The sequence below is a fragment of the Acyrthosiphon pisum genome, chromosome X (assembly GCF_005508785.2).
Source record: "Acyrthosiphon pisum isolate AL4f chromosome X, pea_aphid_22Mar2018_4r6ur, whole genome shotgun sequence".
NCBI classification, from domain to species: Eukaryota; Metazoa; Arthropoda; class Insecta; order Hemiptera; family Aphididae; genus Acyrthosiphon; species Acyrthosiphon pisum.
Window position 1 is genome coordinate 65,998,582 of NC_042493.1, and position 15,573 is coordinate 66,014,154.

The 15,573-nt window shown below is 35.0% G+C and overlaps 1 protein-coding gene across 2 annotated transcripts in view; it reads left to right on the top strand.

The window, feature by feature from the left end:
• Nucleotides 1-15,573, top strand: part of LOC100166884 (transcription factor collier-like) — a 110,041-nt gene that overhangs the window by 21,538 nt on the left and 72,930 nt on the right. For both annotated transcript variants that reach the window (XM_029488416.1, XM_029488422.1), the window contains exons 5-6: nucleotides 2,513-2,586; nucleotides 3,213-3,281. In XM_029488416.1, the coding sequence (XP_029344276.1) occupies nucleotides 2,513-2,586; nucleotides 3,213-3,281 (143 nt within the window). The remainder of the gene's footprint in view (nucleotides 1-2,512; nucleotides 2,587-3,212; nucleotides 3,282-15,573) is intronic.

Sequence of the window (15,573 nt, forward strand, 5' to 3'; positions counted from 1 at the left end):
TATTTGATTTTTTATTTAAAACACTACCGTCTACTCCATTTCGATTTTAGAAAAAAAATACTACATTATGCCAGTTAACTACTAGGCTTTTAGTTATTTATCGTTTACAATTCAATTTTTAGTAGTCTGTTAAAATGTATATTCAAGTGCTTACATCGATACAATTCGTTTTAGGACTGCACCGTGGTCCGTGCCCACCTCAAAGATTTGCAATTTATGCAAACATTTCTTGTCGTATAAGGGTAGTTAATATTATAATATTGAGACATAATATGTTTCAATCTTTGTTGTATTCAACATAATATTTAAAGGTAATACATTAACTTCGCCCATCGTAGATCATCATATGAACATCAATCGACTAAAATCGATAATTGAGATGCTGGTAACTCATAATAATTGGCCATGCGAGTTAAAAAAAAATATAATATAATTAGACATAATAGCTAATTATCATTATTTTTATTATTTATCAAAACGCCGCAACATATTACCGCAATCTGGTCCCGTTAATTAACCGCCGCGCCGTCTTGATCGCAAACTTTAAGTAAAGCCAATTTCACTATATAATATACCTACCTAGAAGTCATTAAAACTTCCCGGGGCGGGCGCCGACGCATCTACTTTGTGTTTCCACCACATAATATCGTACACAGAATGCATTACTTCAAAGGAGATTTCTAGGAATATAATATATGGTTGCGACGATAGTTACAAATTCCGCAACATATTTTCGTACCTCCAATTTCTCATTAGCTCGTTCAAAGTCAAACCGTCTACTCACCGTTATTACGCAACATTTATTGTGGTTTATGTGCCCACCGTTTGAGTCCCGTTTTACGTCGCCCCAAAGTTCTCTTGACGATGGTGTGTTTACGTGACGCCCACGTCCCACATGGCGCCATAGAGCCATCACGAACGATAATCGTTGATCCAGGCCAGACGAAGTCACGCGATGACCTTTGCACATATACATCATGCACAGATAATATAATATCGTTAAGTTTATATAAGTTATATTAGTTATAACTGCAGTTGTATCCGTCGCAAAACTCTGACCGAACGCATAATATAATATTTTATATTATTTATACTTTATACAAAATAATAATAAATCGTACGACTGCAGAAAAAACCTACGCGGTGCAGGCATCTCGTGCGGACTTAGGCGCACTCACACACCACACACACAGTATCGTTCTTACTTGTATGATATATATATATACAAGCAATATATGTATGTACACGGTACACATATTATAGTATATGCATATATTCAATTAGACGGTATTTATTGGTCTACCGCAAAAAGGGTGGGTGCGGCCAAGTAAATCCTGGTGCTGCAGCGGCGGGTGAGGTGGCGCACAGCAGCACAAAGCCCGGGAACCGTGTACGCGGTGTATATGTTTATAATATATATATATATGTATATATAAAATTGCTTGCGCCCCTGATTCTCGCGAGCCTAAGACCTCCGGATTAACCGTCTTATATATATATTATATGTGCAGCATGTACCGCCGCAACGTTATTCCACCCCGCCGCCTGCAGCGCAGTCGACGATCCCCTCGCGTGCGCCGCCGCCGGAGAGAGTATTGTTTAAAAATCTATTACAGAACGCTAATGCCATTAAGCTACTTTAATATGTTACATAAGCTCTCGGAGGGCTCCTTCTTTTTTTTAATTGTTTCCATTATAGGACATAAAATATTAACCTTTTCGGTTTCGCCGCGCGACGGAGACTTGCTGCAGCACGATATATTATTATATATATTTCATACGCTTATATTATATATTATTATGTACCTGCTGTACACCCGCGTGCTGCAAGCTCATGATATTTATACCTATAATATAATATATGGGCGTGTATATAGACATGTATCCGTTCTATAGGTGTATATATTTTAAGGCACCAGTGTCATTTTTTCTATTTTTTTTTTTTTTGATAACGAAAACTATATACGTTTACCTAGGTATATACACTTGGTTTATTGGTCATAACTTTTTTACTTAATTTACGTATAACACATAGAATTTTTACAGTTTTAAAGATATTATGTAGATAAACCTTCTTTGAATATTCTATAATATAAATAAGAAAACGTTCATACCTATCTTGAAAAAATATATCACTTATATGGAGCCTGTTTTAATCAAACGCCCGCGTTATACATTATATAATATGCATTACACGGGATGGACTTGGGTGTTTTCCCCTGCAACACATATACAGTTTATACGAAATTATATATTTAACGCTATACAGAAAAACGGGAAAACTCCACAACCCGCGCCCAGCTGCAGTATATAACCTCTGAATATTCGTCGTGTTATTATTTTTTTTTTTTTTACAATGGGTCGATATGTTTTATTCCACATTTGATATATACCTATATCAATATAATAGCAATTATTGTTATTATTATTATTATTATTATTATTATATTATATATACCTGATACGCATTATAATATGTTATTATAGACATTATGTTTTTGTCATTTTACAGGCCATCATTTACGAGGGTCAAGACAAGAATCCAGAGATGTGCCGGGTGTTGCTCACGCACGAAGTCATGTGCAGGTAACGCATCATCATCGATAAATTCAATATTTAATACATTTACCTGAACAATGTATATTATAATAATAGTATATAGGTACTGCTATACACCATAACCATGCGTACATATTATTATTATTATTATGGTATAACAGCCGACCCCATTTTATCGGTGCCAAAGACGGCGTGGCTTAGGTTAGCAACCATAGCCATAATAATAATAGTTGGTAATATATTGATGATGAATCGGTTACCGGTCAAATATTATGGCCGCTGACACGCTCCTCCCCGACACAACGACATTCCTTAAGTCTCTTAGGTGTATAATGTTTGCACACATCACATACACACAAACCAACTCGGGGGGGAAAGTTTGCCGAGTCATGCACGTGGTCCAATGCTATTTTGTATGTAAGTACGCGCGTACATACAACGTAAACAAAACCGTCAATAGCTGACTTCGCGCGAGGGGTTGTGCGCGTATTTATAAGACTGAAGGGGGCCAAAACCCCGGGGGACAGGTGCGGCGTAATAATAGTTCGTTCTACGAACATGTCGTGTATGTATAATGTATAATATATACATAAATAAATATATAAGCCTCTTTGGTATTTATTTTGTATTATAATACCTCATGTCGTTTGCAGTCGTTGCTGTGATAAGAAAAGTTGCGGTAACAGAAACGAAACACCATCCGATCCGGTCATCATCGACAGGTAAGATTGATAATAATATTATTATACGATTTGCGTACGAACATAATATGGCTTTCTAAAGTTTATGTATATGTATATGTATACCTAAGTTTAGTTTCGTGTTAACCACATAGTGCATAGGTACATTATATATAATACAGATGTTTTCAGAGTTCCTTTATTTTAATATATTACAATAGATGATATATAGCCAACAGATAGTAATAATAATATTATGTTTTTTCGGCTATTTATACGTCCGACCGTCATGATGTGTTTGGCATAAAAAAAATAGAAAGACTAATGCTCTCTCACCCTCTTTATTTTTGGTCGACTTTAGCACTTAGAAAAAAAAAATCATTCGTTTCTGTTATGCTCTCTCTCCCCCAATACTTTTATAACGGAATGGTTTAAATACCACAAAGAGATCCGCACACTAATAAGCCATCCCAGCGGGTGGGGTGCTTTGAACAAACTTCTGCTCTTTCGCCTTTTATCTAACGCTGTCCTCCCCCAGAACCAATTAAAACACCACAAGCGCCCGGTATTTTTGTTTTATGTAATCGGTAAAACGAAAAAAAAACAAATATTGTACGCGATATCCCGCTATAAAAACATAATTAGTGATTGAGACTTCAAAGAGCGTCTCCAGATTGTTTGGGAGAATTAAATTACATGGCAAAAAAAATCCTGGGTAATTACTTAAATGACTAAAGTGAAAAGGTATTTTGTATACGATACTATTCATTATCGAGATTAAAATGTGCAATCAAAATAATCAAACAATTAAGTATACCTTAAATTAAAAAGTCATAATGTGCAGCTCGACGGGGTTAAAACTTTATGAGTTAAACATTACTTTATGATAACATCCCAAATATTATTGCAATCGACACCGACGTCAGGTATACCGTATACCTATATTTAATGCTAATTAATAAAAATGCTTTACATAACATGCTTTATTAACTATTATATTATAAGAACTTAACAACTTCTTTCGTGGTAAGTTTTGTAATGGGATAATATAGTATCAAGCGATATAAAAAAATATTTGACCTTTCCTGTATGAAAGCATAATATATTGTCGGTTGACAATAACAATAATTAATGAGTTTATTATGTATTTGTGTAATCTATACTTATCATCGAAAAATAAATTATACGAATCAACGATTTTGACAGTAGATTATGCATACTTAGAATTCAAACGAAGATATTAAGGTCATTTCTCTATACTCACAAGTCACTAGTGCACCGTAACGTTTGTAGGTATAACAATTTCCAATACAAAGTTTTCTACTTTTATTTCTACCACAGCAGAAAATTCATATCCTTGTACATAAAGTTTTATTTCCCGGTAAACACTTACCGGCTACAATATATGCATTTCGGATTTATTCATAAACGATATATAGGTACATCCAAAATGCACTCGATGTTACTAGTATAAGTACGCAATAAATGATTACTTCCAATATTATTTATATACTATATAATATCATATAATATATGCATCATAATATATTATATGCACTTACAAATGCCACAACTCGTTACCAATTCAATAATAAAATCGTAGAATTGAGTATGATAGTATAGTAATTTGATTAAATTTCGTAACGTCAAGTAAATAAACGCACGTACAATATACATATATACCTAACTCAAATAAACTCAAAATAAATTCAAAAAATGTTTGGTTGACAATTTAAATATCTTTTATTTTGTTATTAAAAATTATAAAACAATAAAATATTGAACCTTTCTTGTGGACAATAAATAATTGTATTAAATTATATAATACAAATCAATTCGAGATACATGTGGCAGTGAAACAACGTTTTAATTTAAATATCATTCTATACTTAAGTAAAAATATATTCATTGAATACCCGAAAACCACATAATATTATGTATATTAATCAGAACGTATAATGTCGTGTATATATTTTGAGGCAAAGGAACTTTTTTTTACTAGAAATTATAATTTTAGGTGGTTGTGGCAAAGATTCCAAAAATTTTTCGTACTTATGTGAATTAAGATCACTTCTCTAATGGCCTAATATACATTTGTATCTATAATAATTACACGACGAATGACGATGTGTGTATGGAGTCTTCTGTTAGTCATATAATAATTTAGTGTACTTTATCAATGGCATCGTTATAATATTGTGTGCGTATCTGTTATAATACTATAAGCTCCGTTGGCACGTGGTGGCGGTAGCAGGGGAGAGGAAGGGAGTACATTTTGAGTGTTGGCATGTGGTAATTGTAAATATTAAGTATTTATAAAACAAATATATTATAATATCATATACAGATTCAAAAGTAAAAAAAAAAAATGAAAGAAATCATATTTTATTGGTGAGGTCAGAACCTCATGTGACAACTTTTCACGTAATAGAATGGGTCCGAGGAGCTTTGCAGCCGTCGGAGTGTGAGTGTGCATATTAGATATATCACTTGTGTATGTATACGGTGAAAATGTCCACCATTTGTATTAACATTGTCGACCCTATTTGAGCCTTTCATCGACAAACTACAGCTCTGCCATCCGTCAAAATAATCGAACGGAACTCTCGCTATTGCCAATACTTTACCTATACCTATATAATACAGCCTGCATAACACGCGTATATTATATGTTATTATCATAACAGGTGGTGAAAAATGAAAGTAAAACCTTTTATCGAAACTTAGTCTAGTGTTACACGTAAGTAGTATATATTTTCGCGATAAAAATGAAAATAAAGACGCTTGTATGCGTGGCGTGTTTGGAAAAATTACGTGGCTGCTCTGTTTGTTACATACCTAGTTTTCCACACGATTCAAATGTAAATAATATTAATTGTAAACCATATAATATAATATATAAATGTAATATAATATTTTTTAGTACAAATACTGAATTCACAAAATATTATAAAATATTTTCTCGTCGTTATAGCATTTACGAATTTCTCAACGTGTATTTCACAGACCGTAGGATTTTTTAGAGTTATGCAGGACACGCTCGGGTATATACCAAAATATACCTAAGCTTAAGCGCACTCGAATAGTCGACGCGTGAACAATAATAATATCATACCGATAGGTATTATACGTATAATGACTATAGTAAAATTCACTCATCTAATAAATTATCATAATATTAACGATTGACGGGAATACATTTCATTCCCATTTATATATATTATTTATCTGCAGTACGACACTTGAACATTACAATATGATCGTAATGCATATAATAATTATGTATATTATGGTATTTAGAAACGGGTGGCCTTTGAGCTCTATTCGGACCCTCGAAAACGTCAAACTTCAAGAAATTCAAATGGTTCTAAATTCGAAAAAAAAATTCAATATGTTAGAATTTGTACAGTTCAAATGGTTCGAAACTTCGAACACTATAGTTAGAGTATGCATAGGTTTTTATTTTTTCCAAATTTAATCGCTGTTTTACTAGGCACTATTATTATATTTTAAAATTTGTTACAATAAAAATTTTGAAAGTTTGACCAAGTTTGAAAGTTCACAATAATATTCAAGTTCTAGAAAACTTAAATTCGACCCAGCTCTAATGATAACTTCATTACACGCGCAAATTGTTCGTCCATTTTCACAAAAGCGCAATATGTACACAGATAATTGAATAAAAAGAAGTTTTGATTGAAAACAGTTCGAATTTTTTGAATTTTTTTCATATACCCTCATTCCTATTTATTTGTTGTCTTTTTTTATACCGATGTAAAACAAAGTACGAAAAGAATGAGAAAACCGAGTGTACACGTCTCGTATCATATTTGTGTGTGATTTATAGCACGGCGATGTAAAACGGCAGACAGATTCCGGCGCGAAACGCTTAATAACAATACTTGCGGCGGATACGCGTATTTTGCGTAGGGCATTATTATTATTATTATCATCATCATCATGGGCTATACTTTTTGCTTTGGGTTTCTTATTTTCGTCATTCTTTTCCCCATTTCTTTCCTAACGGCGCGCAACGGAAGATCCGAATCGGATGATACTATATAATATATACTGTATAACGTATACTATAATAATACTACATCGTTCCGACCGACCACCCCCACCGGGAGCACACCCTCCCCCCCCATTTCAGTGCACTGAAGCGCTGCAGCGGTAGCGGCGATGACGACGTCGGTGGCGGTGGCGGTGGTAGTGGTGGTGGCGGTTCGTGGGTATTATAACCGTCGAATGTATATAAAAGAAAAACCGTCTGCTCCTAAAGATTTTTATGTTCGCGTCCTATAACTCGCGGCGCGGGGCAGGCGGAAAAAATATGGCTTGAAAGAGATAAAAATAGCACGCACCCTCCCCGCCCCGATCGACAAAGAAAACAAACCCCATGTGTCTTATTACGCATCTCCCCTGTGCGCGTACACCATCTCCCACGGGATGCCATTTTGTCGTCGTCGTCGTCGTCGTCGTCGTCGAACCTTCATCTTTTTTTCGCTCCTACACCATTCATTTCTCCTATTCCGTCGGAGATTTTTTTTCCCTGTTCACCGCCACATTTATATACCTATATATAATATTATACTCTGTTTAATGTACTGTTGAAAATTCTCGGTGTGCGTGATATATAAAATAGTATTCCATGACCAATAATGACCATATTATAATAATATATATTATTATGTAGTGTTTTGTGCGCAATATATCCGCTGTGTGTATATTACATTTCGGAAAATTTAATCGTATATTTTTCGTGTGTCTTATCTCATTCAAATATACGCGAGTATATAATAAAATGTACCTAGGTAACTATAAAAGTCATCCGAGATTTTCGAAATACGCCATTAAAATTATAAACCTAATGATTACCACCGGCACTTACAGTGTGTCCCTCGGGCCATATACGTCTGCAGTTATATAATATATATATAAAGGCACGGGTAAAATATATATAATGAAACGGTAAGCACATTGTCTCTGACGTCATCGTGTCATATACTTACGTCCATTATATCGTCATTTTAAGTATGACGTTAAACGCTGCAGTTACATAATGCCCTGCAGAAGTTTAAATTACATTTTATATCGCAATTTAATTTCGTATTTAAATCGAACCGCTGCGCAGTAATATTAACAATAATTCACGCCCTGTTAAATGTCAACACTCGAATTTTATATAAACTAAATCTCGTATTTATCGGAATACCTGCGTATAAAGTATATTATTATACATATTCTACAATTATATTTTAAATCGTGGACGTCTTGTGTCAATTGTCAATTGCACAACGAGTAATTTCTGTTTTTCGTTTCCTGCAGTGACTATATGCGATGTGCCTAAAAAATAAAAAAAATATTATGATAGCGCGCTATATATATGCACCATCTTATCGACGCCCACCGAGCAGAGTGTGTATGGCGAGGACTATATTCTCGTATACATTTACACCTATGACGTCTAAGTACGTAAGTACAGTATAAATCATTGGAAAACTTCTCCTGCACGCTATATATTATATTATTAGAATACGCCATTGGACGGCGGAGGTGCATTCGGCACATATATATATAAAAAAAAAAAAATATATATATATATATATAGGTATTCTTCGGAAAATAAAGACACTATATAAAAGAAGAAAAGTATTTCACAGTGCATTTTATTCTGGCGGTGGTGTAGAGTATACGTAAGGGATTCGGGAACACGATAGGTACGAGGAATTATTCGTCTCCCGAGAAGAGTGTTCGGGGGAAACGCGTAAAACAAAACACATATACCCACAGATACGCTCGAATATAGGTACATGATAAAGGGAACTGAACGTATAAGACGAAAAAGAGTGGCGGGGGAAGATGCTTGCGCGCGTACATAACGGGATTCCATAATAATATGTTTATTTGCTATATATATAACATCCGTATATTTGATATTACCTATACATATATATCATATTATATTATTATGTGCAGCGTCGTAGGTTGTCCCGTCGTGCGCACTCAGATTCTGCAGCGACGCCCCTCGACACCGTTTGCCTTTAAAAAAAACTACATATATATATATATATATATATATAAACGAATTTGTTCTCGCGTTTATTGCTGTAGGTGCCATTCATATATATATATATATATATATATAGGTATCATAAGTATATATGCATATAATATGTATAGTATATGCACGCGATTACCATCAGAAATTATTATGGCTTTTATTTTTTCTGTTCAAAAGCTGCGTTGTCGCGTATTTCTCAGACGATAATTTCGCACCGTCTAAATTGTATTTACTCTAACGCTTCGCTGCACCACGGTCTACGTCACATCAATTATTTACACCTGCATCTATATATTATATACACATGATATTACATTATGCTTACTATATAAGGTATACTGTCGCGACCCCGCGAGGGGTTTTTATTTTTCAAACAACGCGCTCGTTTATAAACATCGTCTATATACGATACACAGCGATGATGTAATGTGTGCAAATAGGTACCTATACGTATTACCTACTATTAATATAAAGTCTCGTCGTGCAGCCAAAAAACGCCGTTATAACATGTTTGACCAACTCGAACAAAATTACAAAATGGCTGTAGAATTCCTGTACGAACAGATAACGACGTCCGCACGAAACGATTGATATAATAATAATTATACAGAGTGTTACAAATTCCGTGTGACAAAAGACAGATCTGCGCCGTAAGAACCAGTGTAATCCCCACCGTTTTTGTCACACGAAATTTGGAAGACCCTGTATAATTCGTACTCACGAGAACTCTCAGCCTGTTAAACAAAATAATATACCTAACCTATATATGAATTATAATTCATATTATAATATTGACTATCTGACTTGTACCTATAGGATTTCCTGTCATTGAAACGGACAAACGGTCTTGCAGTGAATTTGCATCAAAGCTGAAACTCGCCAATTCGGCTGAGATGAACTATTCATATTTTAACAATATTACTTTTTTAAATGTGTGTCACAGTCAGGGACTGGAACCCTTTGAATTTATCGGTATCGGTTCCAGTACTGGCTCTAAAAAATAAAATAACTGTTTCGGTTCGGTTCTGGTTTTTTTATAAAACATAATAAAGGTATTAGTTCCGAATAGTGTAATAATTTTAAATACCTAACCGAAATGCGGGTTTAATTAATAGTATGAAAAACATTAGAAAACTCATAATATGATCAAACATAACATTGTTTATAGTTTATACACACAAAAGTAATACCATTAAATTATGATAAATAAAATTATTTTATTTTTGAACATAAAAAAACGTATTTAATTTAAAAAATCCAGTTTGGTTCCAGTACTTGATTAAAATAAAGGTTCCGGTCCTGGTTCTTAATATTTTAAAGATTCTAGTTCCAGAACCGGTTCTTTTAGGTTCAGTTTCAGTCCCTGGTCACAGTTGACAGTTTATTCGGGTTGTGGGTCTCGAAGAACGTGTGCAGTCTCAGTGTATAACAATAATTAGTGTTACGGGATGTAATCAGTTACGAATATATGCCACTGAAGTTACTTCTGCGATTCATATCGCGTGTATACCTACATATTATTATTATTATAATATGTTTCTCTCTGTGCTCATATTATTATTATTATTATTATTAAAACGGACTCGTTTCGTGAGGTCGGTCGCATACTCTCATACAATAATAAAAGTCCAACCCGGATCGATATATACGCATTGTATATCATACTATATCGTGTGAATGTTGGAATATAATATATTTTTTTATCTACCAATGCGTGTCGTCCGTCGGTTAATTCGGTCGGTCATTTATTTTTTTATCGGTACGTTTTATTCGACCGATAATAATAATAATAATAATAATTGTGGCATTATTATCACCATCGAGCATATACGCGCACACGTTCGGGTCACAGGCACGGCGGCGCCGGTGAATTATCGAGAGCACCCCGCGAATAACGACACCACCGATCGTATTTTCTACATTATTATATTATAATATGTTTATTGTATTACCTGCCTATATACACAGTGTTAATAATAATTGTTACATAGAAGCGTGCGGAGGTATCTGGTTAAACTCGATCGCCTGTTATTGAGACCGTCGTCGAAAGGTGGTAAACACGTGTGTGTGCGGTGTGCACGAGGCGATTATTCATTATTATTGTTGTTGTTATTATATGAATATGGGTATTATTCCGCAACCCACTCCGGAAGTGTATACCTATCTACGTTCTACACTCTACAGGTTAGACGTATATACTCGTCTACGACGTTCCTACAAACAGTTTCACACTTTGTAGTATAATCGTATATTATCGTCGCTACTATTGTGTCGGGGTACAATTTTCCACAGTTAAAGAACTACATTAATCTGTTAATCAGTAATACTGTTATTGTCTATTTGTTTATAAACTTAAAACTTTAGAGAACATACAGAGTTTGTATTGTTATTTTTCCGATCAGCACGTAGTTTTGACACAATAGCTGTATTGTAATACGTTAATTATAGTATCAAGTATCAACGCAAATATTTCGGTCCACTCTAAATTACTCTTCAAATTTGGTAATGGCTTATTTTATTATTTCCTACGTGTATTTATGCATATAAAGTTCTAATCAATTATAAAACGATGGATAACATATTCACCGAGGTGAGCGAAGTGATACCAATGCTAAGTGCCGAGTGGTCAATGCCCGCCGTGTCAAATATTATATTCTACTTCAGCCGTCGTTTACTATTTTGAAATTAATTTTTAATATTCTGTCACACGCGAAATCGATATTGAATGAAAATGTTTATATTAATATTTCCACTACACGGCACTACCTGGTATTATGTAATCGCGTTTTTGTGCGTGGGTTTGTAAATTTAATAATAATATTAAATGTATGTGCATAATATAATATAGTCGTTGTTTTTTTTTTAAAAATAATTATTCATTTAATTTTGAATAAATATTTGTTAATATTCAAACATAAATATTTATAATTCATTACGAGCTCACGCAATTTTGAATTAAAAACTTGTAGGTAGGTTAGTACGATAAGTACTTTCGTGGAATCGTTAATTATTATTTTTGGTGATAGTTTTTGTTTGACAACATTATTATCAACGGCATACCCTTTATTGGCATTGCAATAATTACAGTAAATATGTATATACCATGTTTGTATTATAATATAACACGCGCACGTTTCCTCAATTGATCTGTTAATTATTATTTCGACATAACCTCACTGATCAACCGATTAAGGTTTTTTATTTAATATATTAAAATTTCATAACAAAACAATATAGGTTGTTTAACAGACATAAACAAACTATATAATAATTATGTATCTTGCGATTATCCAGACGATCAAAATAATTAGGATAACTGGCCAAATAATATAACTAAAATATTTCACAATTATTTAGCAACTTTTTAAATTATTTTGTCAACTATATTATTATCTTGAAAATATTTTTGCCATAGTTAGAAAATATTAAAATGATATGAGCCTATATCTACCTTAATTTCAAACATGTAATTGCGATGAGTGAAACACGGAAATAGGTTTCAACTAGGTAGGCATATTTAGTGTGTAAGGAAAAGAAAAAATATTATATACCTACTGGTATGCACTCTTCTGATCACGTCCGCTTCTATCCACCCGAGTGATACGTAATGGAATATTTCAACAATATTAGTATAAATGATCGCTACGAATTGGCTGTATCTAAGCAGCAGATATTTCAGACATAATAATTGAATACAAAAGCAAATGTATTTTCTTTTTTCAAGCCGAGGTGAACCTGCTTGAACCTCTTACTAATACTGATTGTAAAAATATGTCGGGGCTCGATAATACGCGGTGATATAATTTTCCAAAATCGTTTTGCAAATATATTGATTTGGAAAATAATGTGAGTTATTGCAGGCGGGGGACAAACAATAACGCCCTGCTTAGACGCGACCGTAACGATAATATTATACCGATTTTGTAGGATATCATACAAAAGCTCGTGACGAAAAAGAGAGTCGCCTCTGCAGCAGCTCAGTCGCCGCCACCATAAAACTGACCACCTGAGTCCTGCGATGACGTAACTCTCGCACGCCGGTTCGACCCTTCTGGGCGCGTACATATGCAGCGTGGGGGTATTATTTTTCTATTTACATGTATTATTCGTATCGTCGGCGGTGGACGCATCTCGTTTGTGCGGATGATTAATGGAATTACGATGACAGCTGCCGCCAAGACTCGGTAGCGCGACCGACAGTGTTGGCGGTCTGACATCATCAATAAATAATCGCCAAAAAAAAAAAAAAAATAAATAAAATATACATATATTGCATGTTGTATTGTGTGTGTGTGTGTGTGTGTGTGTGTTGGGCGGGATAATGACGTATTGTATCAGTAACGCATTTTTGAATTTTGCCGAATCCGCTCGAATTGTCGCTCTTTCGTCGGCATATATGGTTTGGGTAGGTTGTAGGTATACGCTACACGGACTGTATAATAACATTATAATATAATAACGCAGACGAGTTTTTAATGTTTTCATACATGTAGGCGGTATACTCAGGGACTCGTTCGCGGGTTAAAATATCGTATTGCGTACCCATCATAATGTTATATCGAAAACTCGTACGCGTTCTATTTATTTTAATATAAAATAGCTTTTTCGTTTTCACTCGACTTTTTTACCCGAAACGTGTTTTTAATCATTTTTTGGACGGGAATCGGTCGAATAATAATTAACTGCGTACGACCACTGTCTATAACAACCCTGCGACGGCGTACGACGAATGTTTGAAATTAAAAAAATAATAATTATAATAACGACCCCGTCGCTGCAGTAGTCTATTAATTACACCCGTAATATTCGTGACTAGTTGTCAAGCTGAATATTTATGGCCCTTTCGATTGTTCGAAATTGTCGTTGACGCGTACACTGTTTGGCCCAGCCTTCGTTACACACTCTTCTCGTGCCGTCTATATTATAATAATAATATTATCACGTGTGTATCGTTATATCGCGTATAAATGTGTATGTAATATAATTATGGGCTCTTGAGTCTAGACCTAGTTAACGCTAATAATAATAATCGACGAAGAGTAATGACCGTGTTCGTTTATCAACGAGTCGTGATTTATATTTTGACAAATGAAACATAATGTATGAATTATACGTGAGAACGCCGTCAGGCCTCGTCTGCAATTGGGTGCCTATATATGCCTATACCAGCTACATATTTAATATAATATAATATTATGATGTACCATTACGGGTTCGACCCCGCGCCGCGGTAGGGCGGTATACGTAGGACTGATGATTCTAGAAAAAAAAAATTTTACGAAAAACGCGTCATATGTGATATTATATTATTAGGTTGTGTATACATAATATTATAACAATAATAATAGTAATAATAATAATACGTTGGTGGTGCGGGTGCGACCACGACGCGCATATGGTCCGAATGCGAGCACACACGCTCACAAGTGTATATTATGGAAACTGCTGCTATATACCACCTCGACTGCTGCCACTGCTGCTGCTGCTGCTGCGTTGGTGCTGCAGACGACCCTCGCTCGCGGTCGTATAATTTACCCGTTTTCGATAGTCATGTCCGGGCTTGGACGGAAAGGGGTCTCGCAAATTGTTGACATTGTTCCGGGCGTGTATATATAATATTATGTGCCATTTATGTGTGTGTGTGTGAGGCCCCGAGCGTTGTCGAGTGTGTACAGCCGACGGGTTCGCCGCTGGTGTATGTACGTAACGAGAGGGAGGTACGAGACAAGTCGATTCACTTGTCCATATATATATATATATATATATATAATATAATGTATATGGTACACGTAGGACGTAGTTTTGTAATACGACGCGACGTCGTCGTCCGACCTCTAATCAAATATCGCGCGAGAAACACTACTGCAGTTTCGCATCGCACACGACAGCTGCCCTTTTTGCACCTCCCCGACAATTATATTGTTATCGCCACCGTTCGTCGCGTGCGACGTAATGTCGGCTGCACGCATCGGTGAGTATGAAATCGTATGCGACTCGCCCGTCCATATATTATGACGGCGGCGGCGGCGGCTACTGCGGCATCTGTCGCACTGCACGAGGGCGTTCACATATTGTTGTTTTCGGTGCACCGCTTAATCGGTGAACCGCGAAAACTGCAGTACCTATATCGATTTATACTATAATAATTGTATAATAAACCTAGATAATTTATCTCTGCCCCCGAACCAAACATCACCTAACCCGTCGAAGTGCCAGTAGTCGCATACACGTTCCTACTATATATAACAGATAATACGAATCGATAGAATA